This window comes from Hermetia illucens, chromosome 3, assembly GCF_905115235.1.
Source record: "Hermetia illucens chromosome 3, iHerIll2.2.curated.20191125, whole genome shotgun sequence".
Classification (NCBI taxonomy): Eukaryota; Metazoa; Arthropoda; class Insecta; order Diptera; family Stratiomyidae; genus Hermetia; species Hermetia illucens.
The window spans coordinates 10,824,887-10,852,256 of record NC_051851.1 but is presented as its reverse complement, the minus strand read 5'-3'; the positions used below and the strand labels follow the sequence as shown (position 1 = coordinate 10,852,256).

Sequence of the window (27,370 nt, the reverse complement as noted above, 5' to 3'; positions counted from 1 at the left end):
GCTTTGACAATTCACTGGCTGACTTGACCCGCTGTGCCAGTGGCCTCTAAATATTTTTGGCAGTCGCGATGCGAAGACACCGGACAGAAACAGAAATTCGAAGTGTTTGGTAACAAATAAACAATCTTTTTGTGAGTGAAGTACGTGCGTAATTGAACGATCTCGATCATGGCATTGGAGGAGAAATTGTCGGATTACTTTGAGCGCTTCTGTGCGTACATGCAGCAAGACACGAAAGGCGTCGAGGTGGGTCTTCCTCGCGCCGTAGCCGCCGTCGTTATACAATTCGAGGACGGTCACATTACGTCTCCAGCTGTTACATAACTGCCCAAAATTGCTAATGTTTATTTATATTTCTCGGCAGATTGGCGTCTACACAGTTTCGGGCTTGCTGTTTGCCGTAGCATACGCTCGAGTCCGTCCGGTGAGCTGTGGCTTCCGCTTACATTCTGCTGACAAAATGAATGATTTTTTGTTTGTTGTTCTGTTTTAAGATAACAAAATTTGGTAAACCGAGCGACATCCCGAAGCGATTCATACGGAACAAGGCTCGGCAGTATGGCTCGATTGCCGGAGTGGATCCCAGTGCGCCGGGCGGTCCAGTTTTGCTCATCGACCATCGACCACCGCTGAATGCTTTGATTCCCAAGGGAAAGTTGCTTCCTGTAAAGGTTAGTGAAGGCTGGATTTTTGTGACAAAGAGTAACCTTATCGAAAGGAAAGTTAGGCCTTTGTGTTTTCTTTTATCTGCTAATCACAGTTATCGCGCTTGTTATACATTCCAAAGTCTGTCGAGTCTTTTAATCCGTATGGGCGAGGATGGTCCAGTCCGGAAATTGCAGGGGAATATCTATGGTAGAAAAAGAAGACGCATCAATGCTTCTCTGCTGATCAGGCTCTGGAATGTGTGGTGGTGGAGCGGGATCCTTTGAGCACTTCGACCCCTGACGTGCAATTATACCAAAATTCACGTGTCCTTTCTGGTGAATTGGTCCCCACCGGATCCTGAAAAATAAACCAAACACTTGGATTCGCACGAGCCTAACGTAATAAACAACACGCGACAAAACCTGAAAATGATAAATAAAAAAAGGATGGCTTGACTGCGCGCGTGGAACCATACCACTCCAGACCCGAGTGCCGCAATCTAAAAGGAGCATCTACGACGGATCACATCCTCGATCAATGTTTCCCCTGCGAGGCGCGGCCCCTGAGGTTTCCACCCTATCTTGACATCCTCAGGTCATGATATTTGAGGATGCAACTTTTGTGCAGTTTCGCGGAGTTAAAGAGGAGGAGGGGAAAGGAGGTTCTCAAATTAAAAGGAAATTAGTTCGCAATCATTTCCATATTTCGTAAACATAAAAAACACAGAAAGTAAACCTCTTCATCATCCGCTCCTACTGCGGAATAACGGCGGGGGCGAGTACAACATCTTATCGTTCCTTGTGGCACCAGAGATTCGTCGAGCGTTCCCCGCAATTTGCACACGTAACTGTGCAGCGTGTGGCAGAGCAGTATCGCTTTATTATTCGTAGCGACCTTGAGTTCTTCGCGAAACCGCTGACTAGTCAGTGGGGGCAAAAGCGGCGGCATCAACAACACAACGCCGCCCTGCAGGCAACAGTTTCAGTACTCGCAAAAGCACTCTTCTCCACCGTCCAGCTGAGGTTTCCGCTGCTCTTCGGCACGAATTCCAAAGAGCGTGTATAGAATTCTCGGAAATGGATCCTCTGTATAAACCAGCTATTCCCAGGCTTTATGTATCTCCAGCAACTCGGGGAATTCTATCTCAAATCAATGATGAGATTGCATCTCGGTAGTGTGCTGATATGTCGCTGCTGCAACTACAATCACTTGTGTATTTTGGTGGAGTTACGGCTGCCAGATTGCACGGTCAGGTGATTCCCTTTCGCGTTATTGGTTTGAGGGACCGAAGGGATCCATCATGGAAAATTCACCTGGAACGTCGGCGGTACTCACTAAGGCTAGACTGATTCAAATCAGGTTTGGCAATGCTAACAGACGGGTGAGAAATGAAATTCAGAGGAATTACACAAACTATGCCATCCCCAGTGAAACACCCGTAGTTGCACTTCTGGGCACATTAAAGCAGAGACGTTCTGTCGTCGGTTACGACAGTTTGGCTGCAGTCACCCCAAACGTCCAGGATGCAACATACGCGAGGAATCAGCGGAGTTTTTTTCAGATCATACAACGAATCCCAAAAGAGCGTCAAGACAGTACAGTTTTCGCTGAGTAGATCACCGTCGAAGGCACCCGCCATGCAACTACGCCAGACATGAATTTTGCGGATGTTAACGAAGAGACAGTTCGACGAGCCATAAATAGCTCAAAGAAATGGAGGAGCGCTGGTCTGGATCGGGTGCAGAATTTCTGGCATACACAGTCGGTTGGCATACAACATAAATCAGGTCATTAGTCGGCCGGAATTTCCACCCTCTCTCACTGCGGCAATTACCTACCTTACTCCTAAAAAGGACACAGAACAACACCCCGCAGACACAAGACCGGTTACTTGCTTATCAACCCTCTACAAATTCATAATGTCCATTATTAGTGGAAGGATCAATGCGCACCTCAAGACCAACAACATTCTGTCCGAGGAGCAGAAGGGCTGCCGAGTTCGGTCAAGGTGTTCCAAAGAGCAACCCATTGTCGACTCGGTGGTTGTAGGACAAGCAACTAGAGGCAAAGAAATCTCGTCATAGACGGGTGACATGCCACCTTATCAGTGCGCCCATCTGAGCGTGCTAATACCTCAGAGCCTATCTATATGGTTTGCAATGGTTCTGTAAGGAAGGTGATTTGAAGGATGCTCTGCTGTCCGAATTCTTGCGGCGTGTAAAGTTGATGCTTAAATCGCATCTCTCGGGGAAAAATAAAATAAGCGCATTGAATGTATTCGACATCCCTTCACTGGCTTATGCATTCGGCATATCGCCTTGGGCGAAGATCGATCTGGGAACCACTTAACCTGAAGGATCGATTCTTCAATCCTCTGTGTGGGGTGAAGTCAGACCGAGAGCGGATCGATGCATGGAAGTCGAAGACAATGCTGAGACGGAGGGATTCATGTGTGTAATTCAGGACGGCAAGGTCGCCATCCGAGCTTATATAAACATCGAACGTAAATACGTGGAGAAGGTGAACTATCAGCCACTGGCTCGGGAAATCAAAGGAATTTAGCGTTTCCAACGGATGGTTGTAGTTCCCATAGTATTGTCAACTACAGGTATTGCACCCAAATCCATCACGGTTTTCCTTGATGTCCTGGGACTCTCATACAGTCTGGTTCAAACCAGTGCTCGACGGATTCTCCTACTAACCTACCATCGGCTACAACCACCAGTGCGTTTAAGTAGGTAGGATCGTCTCAGCCTAAATGCTTAGGACTTAATGCTAGTATTAGGTAATATCCGGCATCTGCTGAGATTGTGACAACTCGGAAAAATAAAAACAAAATAAAAAAAAAATATTGTTCAAGCCGATTTCTTTCTTCGGAACGCAAAAAAGTTACTAATTGATGTCTAGAACGTGCGCACGCTTCTCGACAACGGTATCAGGGGCTTCCAAAATGGTCGCTTTCTCCAGCACGAGCGAGAATTCCAACGATATAAGTTGGGCATTCTATGCTTCTGGGGAATACTCCTCTCCCTCTCTTGCACTGTACTTTTGTACTCTGTAAAGCCAAATGGTAGCAAACAGAAGATCGACATAGGGAAAGAGAAACCCATTCATGGAGGTCATATCAGGTAGGCGATAGCCCTGCACTGGGGCGCGGTATGTCCTGGTGCGTCAACGAGGGCTACAACCACAACGATCACCCGGCAATATTCTTTGAACTATGGGTGGAGTCCCATAGCAGAGGACCATCTTGCCCGAAACTATGTGGTCCAATGCATCGCCAAAGCAAGTGACGCGTCCATGCCTAGGAGGTGCGCGTTCCCCAATGGACGACCGAACTACTGGTGAAATAGTGAACTGGCCAGCCCTCGATCAACCTACCACTGAGCCAGAAGAACGGCTCAAAGGGCGTTAAGTAGAATCCACCAGGGGCAAAAAGAACCCGCTTATAACCCTCAAACTCGCCATCCAACGGGTCAAGAGGGAATGCTTTAAGGAGATTTGTTCGGAAGCGGACGTAAACGTGTGGAGAAGCGCATATAGAATCGTGAATGGGCGATTCAGACGCCGTTCATCTCCACAGATCACGTGCCCTATCCTCTTGTTAAAAATCATGCAGGGGTTATTCCCCCAGCAAGAGGAAGGCACTGACAGCTTCCAGCGATCCCTGAATGTGACCTCAATACCGTCAGTCACCAGAGATAAGCTGCTGGACATAAAAGTCAACAAAGCTCTCGGTCTGGACGGTATACCGAATAGGACCTTTAAGCTCGCCGTGAAATGCATATCGGACGGCTCGCTGAGTTGTTCGAAGCAACTGCAATGATTGCGAGATGTTCTACATTGGCCAAACAAAATGCCTCATCACGACGAGGGCGCTGGAGAATGCTGGTCTATTGCTCGCAGAACATAAGAGGGAAGTAGTACTTATTACGAAGCGGAAAAAGTGTACGTCCATGAAAGTTGGAACACAAAGAATACATTCCTGCACTCAAGTATTTAGGTGTAATGAATGGCCAGAGACTGAATTTGAAATCACATGTAGAATGTGCAACAAACTCCGCCATGCTATTAACATAGTATGCTGGTCCCAAGCCCAGGTAAAGGAGGAGAGTTTGAGTACAACGTACTTTTTACTATCCTCAGTAAAACAAAAATAAAATCCTGAAATCAGTGAAAGAGATAAATAAATTATGGTTGGAGTTATTCCACTATGCTAAATCCTACCTGATTTCTTTTGGTGACAGGTCCAACGATAGGCTGACCAAGAAAATGCATACAATGTCGTCAGAAACAAAATGATCGGATTGAGTCACAAGCCTCAGAAAAATGCTAGGGCGTCCACTTTAGTCGACGCGGCTGGACGGGCCCGGGTCCGAAATGGGTAAGGGTTCTTGGCGCATGGAAGGCGTTAGTACGTAAGTAAGTTGGTCCGAACAAAGCAAATGCGTGTCTGCACGCTAAATGTTGGTACCATAACTGGAAAGACCGAGAAACTCGCAAGAACCCTACGGAAAAGGCGCATTGATATCTGCGCTCTGCATGAAGTTCATCATTACATCAGCTGATCGCACTATTCATTTCTCCACCGCGTGCGCACCACAGACAGGCCGACCTGATGCCGAGAAAGAAGGCTTCTGGCACTTCTCGATGAAAAGATTTGTCACGTGCCTGCTGATGTCTATATAATCATTGTCGGCGACTTTAATGGTCATATGGGTGAAAAGGCAGACGGCAACAGGTGCTATGTGGGGAAATGGGTTCGGAGCGCGCAATGAGGCTCGCGAGCGTATAATCGATTTGCGGACACCCATGACCTTGTACTTATGAATATATAATTCATCAAACGATTGTCTCATCTTATTACATTTTATAGTGGGAACAGTGAAATGAAAATCGACTATATTCTCATAAGACGCCGACATTTTACCACCGTCACTGATTGCAAAGCCGTTCCCTATAAGACCATCGCACCTCAACATCGGCCGTTGATTACTGTCCTGCGATTAAGCCACCGATAAAACAGCGTGAGGAACGTACTGGCCCGCCGCGCATTAAATGGTGGATTTCGTGAGAAGAAAGAAGAAATGATCGCACTTACGCGATTACCAACCATTACCAATGTGGAAGAATCGTGGAACCAAATGAAAGACATGATCCACAAAGCGGCCTCTGCTACCCTCGGGGTCACCAAGCCAGGGAAGTGGTACAACCGAGATATTTGGCTTTGTAATGACGATGTTGAAATGAAAGCTCGTGAAAAGAAACGCCTCTACTTAAAGTTTCCAAGTGGCCAATTGGCAAATTAATAAGAATGCCAACCGGGAGGCAAAGAAAGCGGCAGCTGTCACCCGAGCGCACCATTACAAAAATCTTTACGGTAAACTGGACACTCGCGATGGCGAGAGAGATCTGTATCGACTCGCCAAAAACCGAAACGAACGCACACAGGATATCGAAGACTTCTCTTGTATTAATTACAAGAACGGAACTTTGCTTACAAACCGTCGAGCTGCGGCGGATAGATGGCGAGAGTTCTTCGTTGATGAAGAATTTGCTCATCCTCCACTTCCATAATCATTGCCGACATTTGGACCAGTTCCACCTGTCAGCGCAACTGTTGCTCTGAGGTGGCGGTGAGGAAGATGGGACGGCAACCCTATCGGCCAAACCAAAACCAAGTGGCCGAGGAGACCCTCCATAGTGGTGGCACCGGGAGACGCTGTACTCACTTTGGGTTGCCGGCCGTGATGCAGTAGGTGAATGCTCCAAAGGCCTAATCAGGGCGATCAGACCCGAGTCTGCACGGGGACTCCTCTGAAGTGGCAAATTGGTCACGAAACCTTACCAGGGGTATACTGGTACTATGGGAACCGGGAAAGCCCCTGGACTCACATACTTCGGGTGAACTCCTGTTGTATGTGAGGACAACTCGGTTATTTGCGGTTGGCCCCCCTAGTGGGAGTTTGATGGTGGTTGTGGTTGTGCTCAAGTGAGAAGAGACCTTCGGGCCTCGACGTGGTGTTGCGTATCAACACGGGTGCCGTATTCCATAGTTCGGTAGAGATTTAGGTAATTCTTGCATCCACCATTATGAATGCTAAGCCATGCACTTGGTATAGACTGGTACCGTTGCTGCTAGTCTCAGCGGGGCTCTGATTGTGGTCACAAAATCAATCCGTGTCTGAAAAGGACCGTAGGATTAAGTCTCACGACAGGTACCTACGTAAAACACCATGGGCTTCACTGTCAGTGCAACTGAAGTCGAGGGGGCAAAAAACAAAGGAAATCGGGGAAAGCCACAGGACCTGACAATATCGTCTCTGAGCTCTGGAAAGCACAAGAGGTGGGAGCCAACACTGTGGCTCAGTGAATTCTTTAATCGGTTTATTCAGGAAGGTAGAACACCATTTGACTGGCAAGAGTCTATCACAGTTTCAATATGGAAAAAGAAGGCAGTCCAACAGAATGTTCAAATTACCGTCCGATCCGGTTACTTTCCCATATTCACGAAATCGTTGAAATAACCGTGAATCAAGCCGGACTTGTCAAAAACTGCTGAACTACTGACGCAATACACGCTGCGCGGTTACTCATGAAGAAACACCGTGAGAAGCATCGCCATCCTTATATTGCATTTCTGGATCTAGAGAAAACGTTTGACCGTGTACAACAACCCTTAGTGCCAGAAGAACTCGTGCGCTGGATTCAATTGCTCTACCACGATCCGAAAAGTAAAGTTCGAAGTATGGCGGGTGTATTAAAATTGCTTCGTGCCTCTGTTGGTCTTCATCAAGAAAGCGCCCTCTCACCACTCCTCTTTGTTCTTATTATGGACACCGTCACATGGGACTTCCAAAGTCGAGGGCCTTATACAGTGCTTTATGAAGCTGATGTTTTCCTAGCATCTAATAGCAAAAATGTTCTCGAGCAACTTGTTTAAAAATGGTATGATCTCCTCATGCAACACAGTCTCAGATTGAATGTAAATAAAGCTGAATTTTTGACAACAGATCCCCATGAAACAGGCGCAATCACTGTCAGCTGCAGTGACCTGCCCAGAACTGAGCAATTTAAATACCTCGGGTCAACGCTATCAGCCAATGGAGAAGTGCGCTACGAAATTGCTTCACGCATTAACGCAACCTGGATGAAGTGGCGTTCCACAACTGGTGTTCTTTGTGATCGACGTATCAACGAACGTCTCAAATCTAAAATTTATCGCAATGTTGCCCTCTATGGTTCTGAGTGTTGGCCGACTATAAAAGACAATGAACGGCGTCTTGCGGTAATGGAGACGAAGATGTTGCTTTGGACTAGTGGCGTGACACGTTTTGATCACATCCGAAATGAGGATGTCCGCGATCGTTATGGGATTGCATCGATCGTGGAAAAATTGCCAGAGAAGCGTCTTCGGTGGTATGGTCACGTAATTCGCGCTAACAATTCACTTGCCAAGATTGGTCTGAACATCAAAGTCGATGATAAACGACCAAAAGGCCGACCGAAACAACGGTGGTTTGATACGCTGGATGGGGATTTAAAAGCCTCGTGATTACATCCAGATCAGGCATTTGATAGGGTCAAATGGCGAAACCGATTATGACGAGCCGACCCCGCTTGTGAACGGGACAAAGGCTGAAGAAAAAGAAGAAGACATACTTCTGCTGTGATCTTCCCAGTAGGCCAATGTTGAGTTTGGCTCCACGGCTTGGTTTCTCCTCCTTTTTGTAGGTGGTTGCGTGGTTCTCAATGAGAAACATGTCCATCTGATGGACTAATTTGTGGATGGTTCCGGGTATGTTTGTTGTTGTTTTTCCTTTCTTTGTTGAATTGCTCGTTCAGGAGGTCCGCCATGCGATTGCCCTCCGGAGCCCACTGCAGTCCACTGCTTGGTTTCTTTGAGTGAAGGTGTGGAAAAAAATTGAAGTTTGTTCCTTCGCAATGATATTCCTGCACGCACGGAGTTACGAGTGAACTACTATCTGGCCTCTCAGGAGTAGTCAGTGGTTCTCCATTCTCCGTATTTATGAGACCTAACTTCTATAAAATAAAATCGTTTTATTTTTGGGTCCTCCTCGTATGTTGTGTTTGGACACAAAAAAATCTCTGCAATTTACAATAAAAGAGCTTTCTTTTAGATAGCACTTAAATTTTATTTAGGTTTAACACGAAGATTGAAAGTAGTCTCATATTACTTTATTGAAGTCAAATCTGAAATGGTGATTTATTCATCTATTGGCAATAGGAAACAGGACACGCGAAGATGACCTTTTTCTATGAGTTGTGAAGCAATGGTTCTTTTTGTAGCTTTAGTTGTGTGAAAAATTTTTGTATTATTGCCCGGATCTCTGTTCTTTCAATGCAATCAAAACCTATTCTTATTTCACAGTTAACCGGAATATCAGTAAATGCAAATGGCTATTCCTGGCTGCAAACCGTAGCTGTCGATCATGATGTGGAGTTCATACCGCTTTCCAGAAGCGGCACTAGCGCCGAGTGCCAAGTGTTGATGTTATGTCCACATAATCAACGAGTGAGTACCCCTTGTAGACCACCTACCGGTTTTTGATTTTAGTCTTCAAATTAAAAAATAATTATCGTAATTATTTCCGTAGCAACGACTCGACCTATCTGAAGCCTTGCTTAGTTTAGGCTTTGGTAAAATAGAGAACATTCAAAAGCATTTACAAGATGATCCGATTGTGAAACGCTATTACAAATATCTGCAGAACATTGAGAAGAATGCAAAAGATCAGAGGCTAGGGCTATGGGCTCTCACGTAAGTCAGATCACTATATAGTCTCTATCAGGTTCTCTTGTCAACATTTTTTCTTCTTCCTGTTCTTCCTTAGTCTTCCACCTGTGTCATGGCCTCTAAGGACACTCAGAAATATGTACAAATCCGCGCTTTTGCGTGTTCTACCAGCAAATCGTCGTCTTCCAGAGTTAGTGAGATGATCGCTTCGGCTCCCTCATCCCTGATTCAACCTCACCTGTAGTGCCTGAGAGACGATGATGAATGAAGTTGAACTCTTCAACATTCGTACTTATTGTATGCGATTTTTTACAAGTGGATGATGCTGTCCGATTACAAATTCGTTATGATCAAAAATCCTTATTTACTTAGCTTATTGGCGGCTCCTTTTTATTGTTGAAATTTGAAATAGTTTGAGTAAATGCTGAATATTACTTTGTTGAAGTTTATTGAAAAGGCTGTTAACGCGTTCTGGATGCTTCCTAAACAAATAGAATTGCACATAATGCTTAAGAGCTATCATGAGACAAAGTCAAACTCTTTTCCTATGTTTTTAATTGGCGAAATAAAACGATGCTATTATTAAAAAACGAATATTTTATTTACATCGGAGTTAAGCTTACAATTGCTGTAGTCATGTCGTTCGGTTTCTTTGGCTTGTACCGTCATCTACTTCGTCACCGATTGGACCAAGTCGAATGTCTATATCAAACACCGGCGCTTCATCGTCATCACCATTCGTCCCATTATCTCCACTAGCTTTCCCTGCAGCATTCGAGTCTGGCGAAAAGTCTTGTGTAGGCTGAGGAATATTAATATTCTGAGAGGACGAAGTAGAGCTAGTTGAAGTGACCACCGAAACCGTAGGTTGTTTCTGGTCGTTAATTGGAGAAGATGGGAAATCTGGCTGAAATACTGGAATTGAATTGACATCAGGCGAGCTTTGCGGTGGCCCGAAAGACCCTGGGCTTTGTGATGGCTGACTTTTACTGCCTTGTGCTGGTAAACCTTGGAAGACTCCAGAAATAAGGGTATTTGTGCTTGTTGATGTTGATGAAGTGACGCTTGGAAGATTATTTAATTGACCTTGCTGACCTTGTTGTCCTTGTTGAGATAAACCTGGGAAAACTCCAGCGACCAGGTTGTTGACATTTGTTTCAGTGGAAATTTGCGGTCTCTGTGATACGCTTCCCTGATTTCCCGAACCACCGAAAACACCAGCCACGAGGTTGTTGACATTTGTTTCAGTGGAAATTTGCGGTCTCTGTGATACGCTTCCCTGATTTCCTGAACCACCGAAAACACCAGCCACGAGGTCATTAACATTTCTGTCGGGAGAACTAGGAACGTTTGTGACTCCTTGTTGACCCCCTTGTTGTCCCCCCTGTTGTCCTAAGCTTGGAAATACTCCTGAGATAAGTTGATTAACATCTGTTCCTGACGAAGGTGCTGTAGGTTGGGGTCGACCAAAGTTGATATTTTTCTGATCCGTTGGCTGGGAGACTTGAAGAGTACTTTGCTGACTATTAGTTTGTCCAATATTTCCAGATACTAATCCATTAGGCGCTGAAATCGTAGTTCCAGTAGATGTACTTGTTACAGTTTGAATGTTGGTTTGTGGTACCCCCGGAAAGATTCCACTAACAATATTATTGATATTTGCTGCTTGTTGACTAGAAACAGGTTGGAAGGTGTTGACTGTTGTAGTGGATACCGTAGAAGATACTTGGTTTGAGCTCGGCACTATTTCAAAGGATTGTCCTCCGGTTGGAATATTGCAGTTGATAAATCCATTGTTCGGGGGAGTCGTTGGAGTTGGTTGAAAAACGTTGCCATTGTAGTCTTGATTTTGCCACGAACCGAAATTGTAATGGGCATTTGGGCCGAAAAACTGGGAAGGAGCTGGAGGCGGCGGAGGATGGTGGTGGTGGTGATGCTGGAATGGCGGTGGTGGCCCATGGTGGTATGGTGGTGGTCCATGAGGGTGGGGTGGAGGCCCATGGTGATGGTGTGGTGGTCCATGAGGTGGCGGTGGATGGTGATGCGGCGGCAGTTGTGGCGGAGGCTGATAAAATTGACCCTGCTGGAAGCTAGCGTAAGGAATTAGTGTTAGAAATGGTGAAACAGTCGGACCAGTAAATAAGTCGCTGGGAATAGAAAAGGAAAGGTTTTATTATTGAGTTTTCTGTTTTCGTTTAAAAGTTTACATCAACTGCTTTGCAAGCGAGTCTGAATAGCGAAGTGGAAATTAATATGTGGTTTTACTGAGAAGCATTCATTCATAACATTCTTAAACATTCTCGATCACTGGAAATATCAGTCTTTGTGTTACAGGCTGTTCTGACACAAGCAATCATCATACTCCGGCTTTAATCATTAGGTTGCCATTTTTGAGTCCGTACGCTTCTGCAAAAAAATAGAGCTTCCTCTGTTCGGTTATCCAGTACGAATGTTATTGTAAACAGAAAATATCGCTCTTCCTATATTTATAAAGCGTTAAGACCTAGGTCATGATAGTTGATTTTTTTCTTCTTTATTTGTTATCGCAAGAAATTCTAGTAAATATATTTATGCAGATGAACTCTCTGAATTTTAAGGATGGTTAACGAATGGCGAATAAGATTAAAATAATATCTTGAACCCACCGTACGACGGGTTTGATATCTTAAGTGTACAACAATCCCTCAAATTTTAAGTAAAATCGGTTCAATCAATTTTTCGCAATCATGTCAACCAGTTAAAAAATTTAGTTTCGAGAAAAATGAGTCTAAAAGTTTGTAATATGCACGTGCTCTCAAAATAAGATTAACACACATTTGTTGAGCTCAAATAAAGACGTTCAAACTTTGTATGTTATGTGTATAAGAAAAAAAGTCTATAGTACGGGAAAGGTGAGGTACCTCCTCTTCAACCCCGATCAGAAATCGTGAAAGCCGCCCCCTTAACAAGTTATAGACTCTTAAAGTGAGGCTTTTCTGACATGATCATGGTCAAGTGTGTATTGGATGAGGATGTCATGTAGAAGAAAAAGAAAGGTCTTCTGTTTCTACCGCCGTTAAAGGATTGCACCGTCCACGACTCCTTTAAACTATTTTGTCAAAACCTTTGGGGGATAGGGGTAAAGGATGTGCTCCTTCTGAAATCACATTAAAAACTCGTGGCCGTCACGCTCTTTAAAAATTGATAGCGACTCTAATGGGGGATATGTTGATATCCTCATAGTAAAGTTGGGCTTGAAGGAAGACAGAGGTCCCGCTTTCTCATCTTGCTAAAATCCAATCTTGCTACGAAGTGCAAGGGCCTATAAAGTGAGCTGCCCTTTACCTCTCCAGCCGCGCGGGTGCCTTCGCCAGGAATGGGGTTGAAAATTCAACCTTTATCATAACCAAACACTTACTTCGTTCACAGGCGACTACGGTTTTGTCCAAGACAGAGGTAGTCATCATATGCTGCCTCTGCCCCGGGAGCAGCGCGACCAATGTGATTATCAGGTAGTTCCCCTCCCTTATATCAATCCAGAAAAACGTCATGGGTGCGAATTATATCCAAGCGATAAACCACCCAGTATTTCTTGCCTAAGCCGGCCGAAGGTGAAATAATATTTGTTTGAAATTGAGGGAGTCCTGAATTCGCTATCCACTTGACGGCCGGACCAATTGGAGAGAAACTGTATCTCTCTTTTCTGGTTTTTAGAACCAACTACGATTTCGTGGTTCCCTCAATTCCAAACAAAAATTATTTCAGATTTGGCCGGCTTAGGCCGGAAATATTTGGTGGTTTTCCCGCCTGAAGAGAACACAAAAAATATCTACTTGTTAGCAAAGCTGTAAATCAAACTTTTTTCACATGGATATTATTAGAAAGCTCAGAATGTGTGTGCAATCAGGCATTGATGATGCGTGGAAGACCCTATCCCAGCTGGTCATCTCCAACCCGGGAGAACTGCTGGAACTTATTACAGAATTCCGAAACCCCTGGATGACAGGCGAAGAGGAGCAGAGAAAAAAGCACCTCGCTAGTGCAGCCCCTAGTTGCGCAAAACCCAGTGCCCTCAGCTCGCCAGAGGGGGAACAAAAAATCGACGAAAGGAGGTGAGGGGAAGAATTCCGCGAGATGGTAACCAAGCGGACTAAGCAGCGTCGAAAACAGGAGAAATTTGAGCAACAACAACCTAAGTTGAATTGTGACAGCAGTGGCTGCACTGTAGCAAAGTCGAAGTCGACTACGACATCAGCGTCAAAGAAAAAGAGAAGGGGCAAACCACGGTCAGAGGATATTTAAGTCGAACGAAGAGAGATCTTTAGCGGAAGTTCTTCGAGACGTCCGCAACAACGCCAGACCAGACAACGCTGGGATAGAGCTTGAATCGGAGACCGAAAAGAAGATTACGTTTTGCAAGGCAGTCTAGGGTAATAAAAAGGGATTACCTAGATGTGGGCAACCTTAAGGTGGGCTGTGGTGTCTGTCAACTCTAGAGGACAAAAATTGGCCATTGTCCCTAAGATCCCCCCCCCAAGAAGTCAGCGCGCCAATTTGTACATTGCGAGAAAGTAAAGATCTAGAGGGTTATTTGCAGAATAAGGCGAAGGGCAGTTCCAACCTCTGCCCTTGCTTTGTGCGTCACCAAGATCAGTGACTTCTGGGAGGACGTAAAGTTAAAAGTCATCGCCTACGACGAGATCTCCAGGAGACCAGTCTGGTTGCCGAAAATTTGTATGGAAAAGGATAAGCTCGTTCAGTCCTTGTGTATTCACAATACAAGCATTCCCATGGGCGACTGGGTAGTTATCAAGGAGGAGGAACCCCAGGCGAACAGTGAACCTTCCTTACTCTGTATAAATGGAGAGTACCTCGAGGCACTGGAAAAGGCAGACTACGAGTTGCGGTTCAGAGTTAGGAAACCGGATGACGACCTGGAGCCAGTCGACGCCACCAACGGGCTGTTGGAATTGACGAACCCTCCGCGCAAACAGCTCATGCTGAGGGTAACGCGCGAAGAGCGCCTCGCCTAATCTGCTTGTCTTCCTACTAGAGGAAGATATAGACGTCACACTAGTATAGGAGTCCTGGAGATCAAAGGGCTCCAAAACAAACATTATAATTTACTTTACAGCCCAGGAGACCCCGATCGGGACAGACTTACAGCATGCATCCTTGCGAGAAAGAGCTTTCTCTGTGTCCGGAACTGAGCTCCGGCGACCTAGTTATGGTCAAACTGGAGCAGGCAGGGGTTATATATGATATTTCCTCCGCTTACATGAGCGCAATGCTGACCACATTGCCTCCTACAGTGTTCTGTAGTGTACCGTTACGGTCTTGAATGAAGTGTTCTAACACACTTCAAGGCCCTGATCCAATATGGATTGTTGCGCCAACGATTATTATTATTACATATCTCATGACCGATCTGATCCGCCAATAGACGTTTGACTTTCTCCATAGCAACAAAGAAAGCCAACCTATTGAAAGGCTGCGACGTTAATGCAAGGCATACGTTTTGGGGCAGCTCGGAAATCAACGAGAGAGATGATTCATTCTTTGATTTTATTATTAATACAAAATTTATCGGTGTATAACAAGGGCCACCACCACCAATTTTCCATTTTTCAAGCTCAGAGAACTGTGACGGCCGGGAGGTGGTCCAGTCACGCTACTAATTAGGATTCTTAGGATGCGGAAATGGAGAGTGACCTTCTCAGATCATAGTTGGATACTTTCCAGTCTAAATCTTGCTGCAGAGGTCTCCAATCCTTTCAGAGACTCCAGGAAGATGGACTGGAGGAAGTTTGATCAAGTTACCAAAAGCAAACTCTCCGGTGTGCAAATTTGCAAGATTTCCACGACAGATGAACTGGAGTCCACGGTCAGGGTTCCAAAAAAGGCATTCGAAACCACCTTCAAAGTCTCGTGCCCAGCTAAATACAGCAAGAACATATTGCTATCTTAGTGGAATAAAGATCTGTCAAGCCTCAGGAAACTGACCCGGGAGATCTTCAACATCTGCTACAAGCACAAATACTGGCAGTCATACAAGGATTGCTTGAAGAAGTACAAGTCGGCCATCAAGACTGCCAAAGAACATCCTTTTTTAAAAAGTCGGAAGGCTTCAGGACGGAATCTTTAGGTGAGACCTTGAAGTTGCTGGTTTAGACGCCCTTCTCCGTCACCGAGGAGAACTGTGAGTAGAGCTTGTATGCCTTGCTGGGTATTCAGTCCCAGTCGTACGAGAATGTGAAATCGGTTATTACCGAGGAAAAGATCGGCTGGGCTTTAAACAGCTTGTCCGCATATGCATCTCTGGGCGCAGATGACGTAATGCCAGTTATACAGAAGCAACAAGAAAGGGTTGTGCCGTGGATTGTCGAGATTTACCGGAGCTGTATCTCTTTGGGATGCGTACCACACACTTCGAGCCGCGCGTGTATGATTTTCACACCGAAAGCAGCCTTAAGTCCGCGAAAAACTTTCGACTAATCAGCCCCACCTATTTCGTGTTGAAGACTATAGAGCGCGCCCTGAACATCCATTTAAGGACAATTATGGAAAGAACGCCTTTCAATAAGTCTCGGCACCCCTATCCCGCAGGCGAATTCACAGAAACCACTCTCCACAAGGTAATTGGCACGGTTGAGCGGCCACTACGGTACAAGCAGTACACTTTAGCTGCCTTCCTGGATATAGAGGGAATATGCAACAACGTTAGCACCAACGGCATCAGGGAAGGTATAACCAGTATTGGATTGAAGTGGTATCTTATGGGATAATACCCATGCTAAGAACAAGAATAATACAGTCTGATCTAGGAGATAGCCACTTCATCAGAGCTGTGGGTACAGAAAATCCCCATGGTGGCGCTATATCTCTGTTGCAGAAAACGTCCACCGTGTACATTCATCCTAACGTACGGTTTTATTATGTCATGGCAGGTACTTGGTGCAACAGAACGAAGCAGTTCTGCCCGGCAGATGCTCTGAGTGTACTCCTATATCTCCTCCCCCTAGACCTCCACACTAAATACACTGTAGTGTGCAGTGTTGCCAGATGACGTCCGTGCGGGCAGCGAAACCTTACGGCCGCGACGTATTTTAGGAATTCTGAGTATTCCCTATGGAGTACGTCACACGCAAGCCGAACTTCAGGACGAACTTCGTTATAGACTTTCCAACCAGGACAGAGTGGAGGACTGGCGATGTGTTGGAGGGCTATGACATAGTATTCTTCATCGACGGATCAAAGATGTTTTGTGAAGCCGATGGGGGAGTTTTCTCGAATACACACAGTTTATCCGAGTCGTACGGTCTCCCGGGTTTTGTTAGTGTTTTCCAAGCGGAAGAACTGGCATTATTGGAAGCCATTGAGCGATTAAGCATTAAGGCTTTGTACTCAGCGACGGCATCTTCCAGGCTGGTGTGGCAGTGCAGAAACGCGTTGAACAGTCTGGGGGCACGCTCGAGGTCCTCTGGGTTCCCGGTCATAAGAACATAGAGGGAAATGAGTGGGTACACGTTATGTCCCGCTGGCGACTGTCAAGGGTGGAATCTACTCCCAGTACTTAGTAGCCGTGGATCTAGGATGGCGAAGGCTCACCACACCACCTGTGCCAAGTCAAGCTTATAGCAAAACCCGAGCGCGATAGCTCTTGTGCCAGACAGGCGCAAATGCATACAATATTCTAACGGCCTGCACGGGAGACTGGCCTATAAGGACCATGAGGGCAGACTCGGTATACCCTACAATTTGCATTGCCCAAGCTGTGGACAAGAGGGGGAAACCCTCAAACACATCTTTTGCGATTCTCCAGATCTAGCTAGAGCGAGGTGATGGACACTAGGTAACTCATTCTTTCAAGACCTCGGCTGCACGGTGGGAGAGCTGCTTTCTTTTGTGAATGATACGGACTGGCTCTGGAGATCTGCCGATGATATCTACCTACAATCGGCAGAGTAAGAAAGTAAAACCGACAAATTCTTCTTACACGGGCCACTATTGCCTTAACGATTCATCAGCTATTTATGAGCATTGATCTCATTTGAATTGACTGGAACAAGAAAGCAAATAAGCTAATATTATAGACCCCATTGCAATTTTTGCTCACTTGTTGCTTGAGTACATCAAGGTATATGAAGGCAAGAAGAGGAATAACATTCCTAATTTCGTGATCTAGTATGCGAAGGGGTGTAGAGCCCGTAGAACTATATCGATGAGTTGTATGTTGTCATTCGGTCATGCTATTGACGACTTTCACTGCGTAAATATTCTTAACAAGTTATTATATGTTACGGTAATTAAACTGTCTACATAGTTTCCACCTACTCAAGCCAACCGACAACGCAAAGCTACTTATCCACGGTCTATAGGCTCCGAAGTCAACAAACGCTTAACAAGATAAATGTTGACTGCCAGATCTATTTTTTTTTTCTTGAGACCTTGAAGATGGATAATCGGATAGACCACATATTCTCACAACATATTATCTTAGAGAAAAAAGGCAATGATTATCAATTTATAAGATACATCTGGAGAAGAAGGTACTTGTGAAACTAGATTCTCGTCCAGAATTAAATTTAATTGAAAGAGTTTAATGTAAAGCTTGGGCAAAATAAAGTAGCTTCTGAGATAATTTGTCCCAGTTTAATATATGATCCCCAGATGATCCCTTATCACACACAACATTTGTCAGTTTCGGGTTGTTACGTTTTTCTGTCATGTTGAATAATATAAATCAACTTTAAGATGAAACCTAAATCTATCTATGATCGCCTTTTAACGTACAACAATATTCATTTTCTATCGGGAATGCACCTGGTCATGCATAATATTCGTTGATTTTTGCTACGTGCTGTGTCGGATAGTATGAAATTTTTACGACTTCTACAATCGTGTGCTCGTATTAAGATCGGTGGCCAATTACTGATGGTGCTATATGAAATTACTAGTTTTCCTTTTTCCTGAAACCTACAGGACATTGAAGATTCACTTTGGAATAATACAAAAAGTAAATACTGTGAAGCAGTAAAAGTACATACCCAAAATTACTTTTCCTACTCGTTCTGGGCCTTTCAAAGAGATTGCCATTCCAGAACTGTTCGTGATACAGTGGATCCCGAAAGAAACTGGGGGCAAAGGTGATAAGATACATTAATCAACTAAAACTCTACTACAAACGTGTATATAAAGAAATCTGAATCCATCAAAGTGCAAACAATCCTACGTTACCAGTTGTGTATCTTTCAGATGTGGAGTCTGATTTCTGTGAGACCAAACATGCATCTACTTATTTGCATCCGAAAACCAAAAATGGGCGACAAATCACGATGAAATTTTGATTAAAAATGGCGAATGAAATGAAGTAGCAAATTTTTAATTTTTAATGATTCTATCCATTTCATTGCATGCACGAATTGTTCCGCACACTTACAATATGTTTATAAAATTCGCTGTTTCATACCCTGGCAGAGTGTACTGCGATGCGACTAGAGAAAGGAGGCAGGTGAATATCTGAAAAGATGCACAAATAAAAAGATACATTAGTATCATTTCCTTAAAAATAGATACCTAATTTTGATTTTAAAATATAAGCAAGGTTAAAATTCATTAACGAATTGGAGCCAATTTTTAGAGCCAGCGATATCTTTGCTATGCTACAGTGCGCTCCCAACCTATATGTACAATCCACAAAAACTGGATTTATATCTTCTGAACATACCATTGCCTGGTCTTATTACATCATAAATTATTCAGATACAGTTTTCCTGTTTCTTAGTCTCTCGCTTCGTTGAACTTTGTATTTTTGGTCAAAAGATTTATTTTTGGTTGAAATTCAATCGATGTTTGGCGTTTTAGTGCTTTTTGGTCATCAATAAATAAGTGAGCGAATAATGGGCATTCATGTCGATATCTTAGTTTTATTGTGCATTCCAATGTTAGGAACCTGATAGCCCCGTGCGTTTCACATTATTCGTCGATGCGAAGTAATTAAAATGGTCTGAGGTTGAAGAAAAAAATTAATTTTTATGTTTTCAACGCGTTATTAACACTTTAGATATCAACGTCTAGATGGCATTGAAGATAATGTACTTTAACAATAAATCTCCCATCGTTGGCCTAAAGAGTTCTTTTTTTGGCTGTGCTGACTGAAAAATATTTACTTTTGTGGCGGATATAAAATTTTGGAAGCAAGCACCTTTTAATGACACCCATAGCCTTAACCTTGTTCTAACTCTGCAAGAAAGCGAAGTAAATCAAAGTTAAGGCAATCGAAAACTCACAACTAATCTATGCATTTGAAATTGCTCGTATAGTTTCACCATACTATATCCTATTCGATCTCCTTCTTCTTCTTCAGCCTTTGTCCCGTTCACACGAGTTTCGCCATTTGATTTTATCAAAAGCTTGATCTGGGGACAATCGCGAGGCTTTAAAATCCCCACCCAGCGTTGAAAGTACAATTTATTGTAAATATCTGTGTGTGTGTGATTTTTGGACATTGCCCAGTTCGGGCTACAAGAATGTAAGCGGGGCGTCCACTCAGGATGACTGATGAAACGAGAAAAAGAAATGCCCAAGCTAAAAGACGACATGCGGCAACAACATTTGCTTGCGTGCGCGACGTGAAGTTCGCTGCACATCTGTTGACAAGTGTGTGTGGTTCGGCAGGGGTGCCGCAGCCATTCTTCCTCTGAAAGTTGCCTGATCTGAAGGCAACCCTAGAACAGAATTATGTGGTTGGACATCTCTAACATTCGGCTCTTGCAGGTAGAAATGGACCACACGCGGTGGGTTAACATTGCCTTCCTGCTGCTGTGAAAGAGGGTCGATAGCGACATAAACTGCTACTAGCAAACTTGTTGACACGGTGGCTGGTCTGCTATCGATGTCGATGATATACCAACTATCGTCTAGCCTTCGAGCCATCTTATGTTGTCCTGTATATGGAGGAGTTCATGATGGCTGCAACGAGTTTGAAGACATATCTGCAGGTGCGCAGATTTTGATGCAGGAGGATCTTCGATTTAATGTGGTTAACTGTAGTTCGAAAAATCCTCCTGGCATTCTTAGGCAGGTTCTCAACAAGAGTTTCGATGGTGAAGCTTTGATGTCCTCTTTGTACGCAGTTCTGAGTCCCAATAGGACGGTTGGGAGAATCTTGGTCCAGGGCGTGCAATGGTGATACATAAGTACTGTTTTTAGAGGGCGGTGCCAGCGCTAAACCATGTCATTGCTCTGAGGATGGTAGGGCGTTGTGCGAATTCGTTCAGCACCCATCATGCCAAAGATGTAAAAAGTGCTGTCTCAAACTGTGGGCCTTGGTCCGTTGTAATGCTGAGTGGGGTCCTGAAAAGCGCGATCCATTTGGATCGGGTGAGGCTGCAACTGTGTCCGTCGATATGTTTTTTAGAGGTATCGCCTGTGGCCATCTGGTCAATCTATCAATTATGTTAGACAATACCTATCCTCATTTACCAGCGGCATCGTGATGAAGTCTAAGGGGACGTGATTGAAACGTGCCTCCGGAATTGCTGGCATGGGATGCATTTGCGTTCCCAGCGTAGCGCATCTTTTCTGATACCAGGCCATATGAATGTTTCTTTTAATTGCCGACATATTTCTCGGCCGCTTAGGTGCGATGGTCTATGGCCGACCTTAAAAGCTACTTTTCATAGTGATGGTGACCGGTAAGGACGAATTACTTCCGAAGAAACGTCGCAGAGGACTCGAATTCCTTCAATCTACAACTGCTGGATATTGAGCGATGTAGCGTCATCAATCGGCAAGTCTGCATCGGGTTCAACTTGACCTTCGCTGATAGTTTTCGCATCAAGTCTGTTCGGTGTAGTAATTGTGTAAACACGCGAGAGAGCGTCTGCAACGGCATTTTCTTTAACTGGAATGTGAACGACATTGGTGCTGAACTATGACCTACTATATAATCAACTTGCTGCATCTGCCGTGGAGAAGCTCTCTCAGGACGTTGCTGGAACGACTTGACCAGGGGCTTGTGGTCAGTACGTATCACGAAATATCTACCTTCGACGATATAGGCAAAGTGTTTGAATGTCGCGAAAATTACCAGGAGATCACGGTCGTATGGGCTATACTTCCGCTCTGTAGGCGACAGCTTCCTCGAAAAAAAAACCAACTGAATGGTACTTTCTACCTGCTAACTGCTCCAATGAACCGCTAATCGCCGTTGAAGATGCATCGGCAGAGAGCTCCGAGGTAGCGTTTGAGGTCCCACAGGGTTTTCGGTCTGGGGTAGGACAGATGGCTTCGACTTTGCGGCGGCTTGAATCCATGTGCACTAACTGTGAACCCCATGAAATTGATTTCAATTTTCGCAAACACACACTTGTCCCAGTTAATGTGAGGTCTGTTTGCCAAGAAGATATTGAAGACGATGCGCAGATACTCCAGATGCTCCTGCATGCCGGATGATGAGATGAGAAGATCATCCAAGTAGAGAGTGATGAAAGCTAAGTGTCCAAGAATGCTGAGCATGTACTTCTGGAACGTTTGAGTCGCATTTTTAAGATCTAGGCGTATCCCGACGGCCTCAAAAAGCCCAAATGGCGTAGTCATTACCGTTTTTGGGATATCTTCTTCTGCAACCGGGATTTGAAAGTATGCTCTTTTCAAATCTATCATAGAAAAGACGGTTTTCCAATGCAGTTGTAAAACTTGGTCGTAGATGCGAGGAATTGGATATTTATCTGGCACAGTCTGCTTCTTAAGATTCCGGCAATCGCTTGTAGGACAGAACTTTCCGGACTTCGACAAGGTCATATGCAGGAGACTTGGTTACGGGCTGCTTAAAGGTCCTACGGCGCCCAGCTCTTGCAACAATTTGAACTCCACTTTAGCAGCCTTAAGCTTAGCGCCAAGCAATCGACGATATCTGAAGAAGACAGGCGGGCCATAGGTCACTATGTGGTGCTTGACTGTGGCGGTTTGCCCCGTGATGAGACCTTCCATGCCGACAAAATGCTGGTAGTACTCCACGACGAGGGCTTAAATTTCCTTCTGCTGGCCGTCTGCACTTGTTTGGATCTGCGACAATGTTGAAATTGAATTGACGGGAACTTGCTTGACTGCCGCAGCTATGGAGCAGAGAGTATTCTCATCGATGAGGTGTCGTCTTTTCAAGCGAGAGAGAGGACCATAGTGCGAAAGAAAATCAGCACCTAAAATCGGAACTTTCAAGGCAAACGACCATGGGAATGAGTGGCGAAGACCTACTTTCAGCTGCGCTACCTTGCGCCCGAATGTATGGATTAGTGATCCATTTTCGGCTCCTAGTCTAGGAACCGAAAGGAGTTCTTTGTCGATGTGCGCCTTGTGCGGTAGAATGAAGCGTACGCCAGAAGATCGATCGTAGACGTGAAGTCGGTTTTCTCTTAAAGGCTTGTTGAGTAATGTTTGGATAACAGCAGAACGGCTGCTTGGTGCCTGGCCAGGTAGCAGCTTTATTAGTTTAAATTTGGTGGTTGCTTGTTGAAATTGAACGGCAGGTTGCATCGGTTGACCGCCGCGCCAAAACAGTTGTGGTAAAAGCACACTCCATTTGTGTGTGGCCGTATCCTTGAAGACGAGCGTTCACTTCTCTGTGGTTTATCACGATCTGGTGACCTGGTCTGACGCTGCAAACTGTTGCCGGACTCGTTAACGCGTGTCAGGATCTTTCTCGAAACAGTAATGAGTTGAGATAACAACTATTTTATCTTCGATAACTCTGATGAGCGATTCTGTATCCCGAGAACATTTCGGACTGCACTCACAGCGAAAGAGGAGGACGAAATCGGCGAGTCAACGATTGTATCAGCTGCATCCAGTAATTCTTGCGTGCTGCCCGCTTTAAATATTTTCAAAATGTTGCGCACATTTTGCGGGAGCAGGGCGAGCCATTTGACTTTGAGGATGTCTTCTGAGGCATTGGTACCTGCCAGGTCTGCCATTTACCTGTATAACTGCGAGGGCTTCTTATCTCCGAGCTCCAGTCGATTCAACATGGTCTCCAGTTTTTGCTCTGCTGATCCTGCAAAGCGTTCTAGGATTCCTACTTTTAGCGCTTTATATCTCTCGGTTTCCGGGGCTGCAGATGGTACTAAATATCGTCGGACTTAATACGGTTTACCACAAACGCGGACTCAACTTGATGAAACTATAACTGCGGCTGGTCATTCCAAAATGGTGGAAGCTTGCACGACGCCACTACTGCGACATTTAGTAAGTACAATTTATTTTAAATATCTGTTTGGGTGACTTTTGCTTATTGCCCAGCTCGGGCTACAAGAATGTAAGCGGGGGGTCAGGACGACTGATGAAACGAGAAGAAGAAGTAATGCTCGAGCTAGAAGACGACACGCGGCAACAACACTTGCGGTGGAATAGTCGTCCTCATCACCGAAAAATTCTTAGCCACACAAATACACCCACCTGCCAACACCTTCAAATCAATTGAAACCACCCTCATCACCTTCGAATCCCATTCAACCTTGGTCTTCGTCGCTTCCGTCTACTGCCCTAACCAATCCCTTCACACACACGACTTTATCTGTTTCAAGTCTCTCTGTTTATCTCCCCCGCCGAAAACAAACGGTGGAGACTTCAACGCTAGACATCCGTCTTGGTTCGATGCACGGTCGAACTAGAACGGGGAACAACTACACTGTTTGCTCACAACCTTCCTTCCCAGCGATAACCTACCCATTTCAGCCCGGCCCTTTCAAACTTCAACAAAGGTTACTACCATTCTTACCTTTCCTTTACTACTTCCTGATTAGCAGTAACCTAACTGTTATTCCCAACCCAAATACCTTTCCCTTCCTCGAAACAGTCCCTGGCATTAGTGACCATGATGCCCTAATTCTAGACATCAAGTCATTCGTTACACCCCCCCCCCCTCCGCCAGTTTTCGACTTTCAGCGCGCAAACTGGAAACACATCAACCAATCTTAATTTCAACCTCTCCTACTCCCCCATCCAGCAGTACAGTTTCCAACGAAACCATTGACCAAACAGTCCATCAATACACCGAAGCAATTCGGCAAGTATGTGACGAACTGATCCCATCCTGTCCCTTAAACTACCGCAATCTCATCCCCCCAGCCCCGCTGGATGATATCCTAAACGATATCAAATACAAAAGGACCCTCAGGGGGAGACTATTTAGAAATAGATACTCTCCGCAATCCTTCCACCTACTTTCCGAAATTCGTGAACTAGACAGGTCCATCCGCGAAAAAGTCTTCACCCTCTACACTAAATATCTTCACAACCGCCTCTCCAACATTGAACTGAACCTTGGTACATACAGGGAACTCAGGAAAACCAGCCTGCGTTCAGGCAAATCTGTCCAATAAAACGCGATCTTACCTCAAAACATCCCCCTCCCCCATAGAAAAAGCGAACGTGGTCACTGACCACTTCCTGCAAGCAAACCACTGCTCCTCCACTTCCGTGACCCACGTTTCCCTCCCTTCCTTTCACATCTCTCTCTTCGACCAAACACTCGCCGACCCAAGTTAGTGTGAAAGTATCTTCCTCATCCACTTTGTCAGTCCAGACTCCGTTATGGCGTCCATTGCCACCTTGAAAAATAAAAAAATCGATTCGACTTGACAAAACCCTTTCATCATCCCAAAAAATGCACTCCTAGCATTGCTCCCATCATGTCCTCCATGATCAACCATTGTCTAATCAATGTCCACTTCCCAACAGATTGGAAGAGTGCGCGAATAGTTCCCATTCCAAAAACTAGTCCTCGGATAGTTCCCATCCTAAAAACCAGAATTCTCTAAATCCCGATAGCTACAGATCTACCTCGATCCTATCATCCTCCACCGAGATCATCGAGCGGATCATAAAAACAATCATCGATGAGTACTGTGACTCCAATTACACACTCCTCGACTTTTAATTCGACAACCGAACCAAACACTCGTGCTTAAATTGGACGTTCTCTTGGGCCTCAACCGGAAGGCGCCGACCATAGCCTGCCTCCTCAATATAAAGAAGGCTTTCGACGTATGGCTTATAGGCTTTCCGAAGTCCTCCATTTTCATCCGCACCTCTGCATGCTAATTCTTAGTTTTATTGACGGACGAAAATCCCAAGTCCAACTCCAATAACACTTTTCATCTCTCTACTCAAGTCCAGCTGGCATCTCTCAAGGATCAGTCCTCTCCGCTACGCCCTTTTCCGTGTTCACCGCAGACCTACCCAAACCAACCCTACACCCAAACACAATCCGAATCTTCTAATACGCGGATGACCTCATCCTTTACACTTCCACCTAAAAAATCCAGGCCGGTGAAGCCCGCTTGAATTCTTATTTGATCGAACTTTATCGGTACTTCACCCGTTGGAAACTCTCCCTAAATCCACTGACTATGAATTCTCACCTATCCCACTTCCCAGATACCACAAAGGCACTAAGCCCTGCAACTGCAACATTCTAACACCTCCGAAAGTTAAGTTGTTTCGCTACAAACAGCTTATCCGTCCCTTCTCATTTTTGGCTTCATTTTCTGATCTGACAGTTCCCTTACCCAAATCGAACGGCTCTGACTCAAAGAGCGGAGAATCCTACGTAACTGTTCCAACACCTGCAAAAATGAAGACCGTTCCAAAAAAATCTTCAACCAGATCCTCTACGACACCTGCCAAACGCCCTGCATCGACGCCGTCCTAGTCCGCCATGCCCTCAACTTCCTTACTAAATCTCTAACCCATCCTAACCCCCTTATCTCCCAGGCCATGCAGATCAAGAATCTTCTACGAACTCATTTCTTCCCGTAAATCCTCTTATCTCTCCAGACCCGGAACCTCCTTTTTGACCCCGATGGTAGGGTAGTCTTCTACACCGGTAACTATTCCTCATTCCAATTTTCAAAACCCACCCTTCCCCAGCGCCAATCCTAGCTTCCTTTTCCAAACCTCTCTCCCATGCATCTCACCCCAACCTACATTCTAGTTCCTCCCCCCGCTCGTCCGTTTTTATCTAAACTTCAACGAATGAAGGTTTTTTTTTCGACTTTTCCTCCAGAATATTTTGTCAAATAATCTCTAGTGATGAGTGAGTTTAGTTCTTAATTCCTTCTTAATTAATATCTTAGATTAAGTTAAACTGTTAAGGTAGTTCATAAGTTAGTTTACTTAAGATTTATATTAGAATAGGTAAAATAAAAATGTTGTTTTTCGCAATATGTGGTTTTTGACTATGACAAAAATTAAGTTTAGAGTAATATTAGTATGAGAGTTAGGTTGTTCACTTCAGGGTCAAATTAATTATTGAATAACCATCAAAAAATTATAATTTATCTAATGTTTTTTAGAGCGGCTTCATAATTGCCTTCATTAAAAAAATTCGGCTACTTATGCAAATAAACACTGATATAAATTCATAATGCCAGAGCATGTTTTGTTTCATTCGTTATTCAAATTTCCTATTTTGTTTTAACGATAAAATAATAATATCTATAATTAATTAAGAGTGTGTATAGTAAGTGACCTTGGAATAGTACTATTTCTTTGATCTTACTTTCTTACGCCGATCGATAAGTTGATGCACGAGTAACACAGATTAAGCCCAAGAGGCCGTTAATTTTATGCCTCTGCAGCTTGCACTAACTAGCTCAAAGATACGAGTATCTTGGAGGATGCAGTTGCAGGCCTAAGAAGATAGTCGCTTTGGAAGATATGAGAGTTGGAGGAGATTCGTTATCAGATGATATCATTTATACTCGTGCCGTCGTCTATTTGAATAAATACATTTTTATGTGGAATCCACACCAGCAACTCTTAATTAACCAATTGTCTTCCATGTCCTCGAGATTGAATAGGCTTGCATATTGCTTCTTAATTTAGATGTAAACTTATGGAAAACTCTCCATATTTATTGCTTTTCAGGTGAGTAAAATAGTTTAGATAACTGGAATTTCAACTTAGACTTGGCGTTAAGAATAT

The 27,370-nt window shown here is 44.6% G+C and overlaps 2 protein-coding genes across 7 annotated transcripts in view; one reads left to right on the top strand and one right to left on the bottom strand.

Moving 5' to 3' along the window:
- On the top strand, window positions 1-9,996 carry LOC119651638 (protein C3orf33). The gene is made up of 6 exons (XM_038055308.1): window positions 1-246; window positions 365-424; window positions 495-671; window positions 9,041-9,184; window positions 9,267-9,430; window positions 9,504-9,996. The coding sequence occupies exons 1-6, from the start codon at window positions 169-171 to the stop codon at window positions 9,607-9,609; spliced, it is 729 nt and encodes a 242-aa protein (XP_037911236.1). The 5' UTR covers window positions 1-168; the 3' UTR covers window positions 9,610-9,996.
- Window positions 9,986-27,370, bottom strand: part of LOC119651637 (protein pygopus-like) — a 30,407-nt gene continuing 13,022 nt past the window's right edge. Inside the window, exons 2-4 of one of the 6 annotated variants that reach the window (XM_038055301.1) lie at window positions 18,825-18,904; window positions 18,433-18,519; window positions 9,986-11,496 (exon numbers count right to left, since the gene is read on the bottom strand). In XM_038055301.1, coding sequence (XP_037911229.1) covers window positions 10,041-11,496; window positions 18,433-18,519; window positions 18,825-18,904 — 1,623 coding nt within the window. In that variant the 3' untranslated portion in view covers window positions 9,986-10,040. Of the gene's footprint in view, window positions 11,554-18,432; window positions 18,520-18,824; window positions 18,905-27,370 lie in introns of all 6 variants that reach the window. The other 5 variants (XM_038055303.1, XM_038055302.1, XM_038055306.1 and 2 more) reach the window with 5 other exon arrangements.